The sequence below is a fragment of the Sinocyclocheilus anshuiensis genome, unplaced genomic scaffold, assembly GCF_001515605.1.
Source record: "Sinocyclocheilus anshuiensis isolate Anshui unplaced genomic scaffold, SAMN03320099.WGS_v1.1 scaffold184, whole genome shotgun sequence".
Classification (NCBI taxonomy): Eukaryota; Metazoa; Chordata; class Actinopteri; order Cypriniformes; family Cyprinidae; genus Sinocyclocheilus; species Sinocyclocheilus anshuiensis.
The window spans coordinates 132,101-134,220 of record NW_015557077.1 but is presented as its reverse complement, the minus strand read 5'-3'; the positions used below and the strand labels follow the sequence as shown (position 1 = coordinate 134,220).

The 2,120-nt window shown below is 41.1% G+C and overlaps 1 protein-coding gene and 1 long non-coding RNA gene across 2 annotated transcripts in view; both read right to left on the bottom strand.

Annotated features, from left to right (window-relative positions):
- Window positions 1-2,120, bottom strand: part of LOC107676802 (tripartite motif-containing protein 16-like) — a 5,622-nt gene that overhangs the window by 573 nt on the left and 2,929 nt on the right. Inside the window, exons 5-6 of the mRNA XM_016471487.1 lie at window positions 444-491; window positions 4-215 (exon numbers count right to left, since the gene is read on the bottom strand). Coding sequence (XP_016326973.1) covers window positions 4-215; window positions 444-491 — 260 coding nt within the window. The remainder of the gene's footprint in view (window positions 1-3; window positions 216-443; window positions 492-2,120) is intronic.
- LOC107676821 (uncharacterized) lies at window positions 1,513-2,033 on the bottom strand. The gene is made up of 3 exons (XR_001632775.1): window positions 1,928-2,033; window positions 1,740-1,787; window positions 1,513-1,539 (listed from the first exon to the last, which is right to left on the bottom strand). It is a non-coding gene; the product is annotated as an uncharacterized LOC107676821 (long non-coding RNA).

Sequence of the window (2,120 nt, the reverse complement as noted above, 5' to 3'; positions counted from 1 at the left end):
TGATATACGCACACCATTATTTCCAATCCACTCCAGCTCCCAGTAACAGCGTCCACACACACTCTCTCTACACAACACCTGAGGATACACATCAAATCTGTCTGGATGATCAGGATACGACTGATCTCTGCCAGTGCCAGTAATCACTGTGTTGCTCTCAGACAGACGGATGCGTTTATTCACTGTGTTCAGATCCAGAGTGAGCTGATGGGAATCTGATGGAGATAAAACACATCAGAATCAGGAATTATGAATCTGTTTGATCTTTTCATGTAGCTGAACTCTTCATGTTCAGTGTATCATCAGTGTCTCAGTACAGATGACCAGATATCATGTACAAATCATAATTTACATCATCAATTATAAAACTCTTCTTTCACCTGCTACAGGAAGAACATGAACACACTCAGTGAGCTTTTCTGCTTGTTTTCTTACTGACTTACATTGTAGGAAGTCGTTCCTGGTTCTGGGAACAATGTTGGTGAATGTGACTGTGGGAATCAACAGACATGTATTGTTGGCTATTGCTACAAATATACCCCAGCGACTTAAGACTGCTTTTGTGCTGCAGGGTCACATATTGTCCTTTTATGACTCGTCTGATTTTTATGTCAACTGATTTTAGGATGAGAGAAGAAGCTATAACGAGCTGCTTGATTTGTCTTCTGGAGATCTGCACAGAGGAGGAATAAAACCCATCACCTTTGTTCATCAAGTGGGTAGAAGCTTTATTTATATCAGTCAGAGAACAGAAATAACACTGACAAAAAATCATTAAAATAAAAACTTATTAAAAATGAAAATATCAAGTATTAATCATCATTATTAATATGATTACTAAATTACTGATTTTAATGAACACAAATGTAGGTTGTGAAAAGCACAGATGGTCACTCAGCAGGACTCACACACACTGATCTTACTGTCTATGTTAGGATTTATTACATTTATTCTGATCTTATTTCACTGACAGAGTTCATCATGCAGCTCAAAGCATTATATGTAGAATCTCTCGTCAGTCTATTCTGATTCATCAACACAGTTTCACTGATGATTTATAACCAACCCTAAACCCAGGATAGAGCGTCTGAGTGAATGTGGTCTGGACTGTGTGGATGAGGCTCATTGTGTCAGAGACGCTGTAGAAGGACAGGGTTCCTGCTCTGTTGTCCACAAACACTCCTGTTCTGCTGGATACTGCAGGGAGTTTAGTCACTATGTTATTGTGATGAATGAGCATCTGGAAGGAGAGCAGGACAAACTCCAGGACTGATCATTATATCCAAACACACTCTCATTACCCCATCCCTTTGTGCTGAGGCTCTTGTACGACACTGATATCAACACACTCCCACTCCACTCGATCTCCCAGTAACAGCGTCCACACACTCTCTCTACACAACACCTGAAACACATCGAATCTGTCTGGATGATCAGGGTACGGCTGTTCTGTGTAAGTGTAAGTAATCACGCTGTTGCTCTCAGACAGACGGAGGTATTCATTCACTGTGTTCGGATCCAGAGTGAGCTGACGGGAGTCTGATGGAGATAAAACACATCACAGGAATTATGCATCTGTTTGATCTTTTCATGCAGCTGGACACTTCGTGTTCAGATGAGCAGGTGTCCTGTGCGAATCATCATTTACACGATCAACGATAAAACTCTTCTTTCAGCTTCTACAGGAAGAACATGAACACACTCCGTGAGTTTTTCTGCTTGTTTTCTTACTGACTTACATCGTAGGAAGTGGTTCCTGGTTCTGGGAGCAATGTTGGTGAGTGTTTCTGTGGAAATCAACAGACATGAACAGTGTGATTCTCATGATCCTGCATCTATTCCTAAGACATTTCTAATATGATGTTCTCCATGAAATGAGATGATGATGGACTGGTTTCTGAGAGCAGATGAATCTCCAGAACTTTACCTCTGTCTGAGATCTTCTTGAGCTCCTCTTTGCAGGAATCCTCCAGTTTGTCTCTCAGCTGATGGACAGATTCTCTCAGGTCATCAAAAGAGAAGAGAGAACTGAAGGGATCGTCATTAACATCTATAGATTCAGGAGGTGCTGAGAGAGACTGGAAACTCTACAGAAAACAGAAATCAAAACTCATCAGCCC